Source organism: Aplysia californica, unplaced genomic scaffold, assembly GCF_000002075.1.
Source record: "Aplysia californica isolate F4 #8 unplaced genomic scaffold, AplCal3.0 scaffold00576, whole genome shotgun sequence".
Classification (NCBI taxonomy): Eukaryota; Metazoa; Mollusca; class Gastropoda; order Aplysiida; family Aplysiidae; genus Aplysia; species Aplysia californica.
Window position 1 is genome coordinate 508,923 of NW_004797846.1, and position 1,304 is coordinate 510,226.

At 38.0% G+C, this 1,304-nt stretch overlaps 1 protein-coding gene across 1 annotated transcript in view; it reads left to right on the plus strand.

Annotated features, from left to right (window-relative positions):
• LOC118478459 overlaps nucleotides 1-407 on the plus strand; it is a 5,891-nt gene extending 5,484 nt beyond the window's left edge. The window contains exon 5 of the mRNA XM_035972092.1: nucleotides 231-407. Coding sequence (XP_035827985.1) covers nucleotides 231-319 — 89 coding nt within the window. The 3' untranslated portion in view covers nucleotides 320-407. The remainder of the gene's footprint in view (nucleotides 1-230) is intronic.
• The last annotated feature ends 897 nt before the right edge of the window (nucleotides 408-1,304 follow it).

Genomic DNA, 1,304 nt, shown 5'->3' on the forward strand with positions numbered 1-1,304 from the left:
TCTTCTTCTTCTTCTTATTAATACTAATATTATTATGATTTTTATCATTTTAATAATAATATATGATTATGATTATGATTATGATTATGATGATGATTATTATTATTATTGTTATCATTAGTATTATCTCTACAATTCATTATTATAACTGCACCTGCAAACGTTCCCCAAGCCACATACAGCAAGGGCAACAATGTAACAATGGACACTTGTTGTTCTCTCTGTTTCAGTCAACGGCCAGCTAGTGCTCACTCTCTTCGCCAACCACAAACTGGGAGTGAGCGACCCAGCAATCTTCAACGTTCCAGCAAACTGCTGATTCTTATTATACTCTTGTCACAGATCGCCTCTCGAGATAGCATAGTGGCGTAGATTAGATGAATGAAATAAAGAAAAGAATAACTATATTACAATTCGTTATGTTTTGTTATTTCATTTATAATATTTAGTATTTATTTTGATTCTGAATTGCCAACGGCTGTTTAAATAGAGATAGGGGCGAAGGAGAAAGAGGGAGCGTATGTGTGTGTGTGAGAGAGAACAGGAGAGAAAGAGACAAAGAAGAGAGAGAGAGAGAGAGAGAGAGAGAGAGAGAGAGAGAGAGAGAGAGAGAGAGAGGGAGAGAGAGAGAGAGAGAGAGAGAGAGAGAGAGAGAAAGAGAGGGAGAGGGAGAAGAAGGGAGAGAAAGAAAAAGGGAGAGAGAAAGGGAGATAGAGAATGAGGGAGAGAGGGTGAGAGAGAAAGAGGGAGAGATAGAGAGGAGAGGGAAAAAGAGACAGAGTAAGAGAGACAGTAAGAGAGATAGATAGATAGATAGATAGATAGATAGATAGATAGATAGATAGATAGATAGATAGATAGACAGATAGAGAGAGAGTGAGAGAGAGAGAGAGAGAGGGAGAGAGAGAGAGAGAGAGACAGACAGAGAGAGAATTTTGGACAATTATGTAATAGATATTAGGAATGAGAATGAAAACAAAAGAGATTTATAATTTGAAAGAGCAGACACGAAGAGGCACACATTATTTAAAGGACAATTCCTCATTTTTGGAAATATAGATTACCTAATATTCCCTTTTAAGTAAATAGCGTTTTATTTATCTAATTACTCTCTCTCTCTCTCTCTCTCTCTCTCTCTCTCTCTCTCTTTTACGCTCTCTCTTTTTTTCTCTCTTTCCCTCTTTCTCTTTCTCGTTCTTTCTCTCTCTGTCTGCCTCTCTCTCTCTCTCACTCTCTCTCTGTCTCTGTCTCTGTCTCTGTCTCTGTCTCTGTCTGTCTGTCTGTCTGTCTGTCTGTCTGTCTGT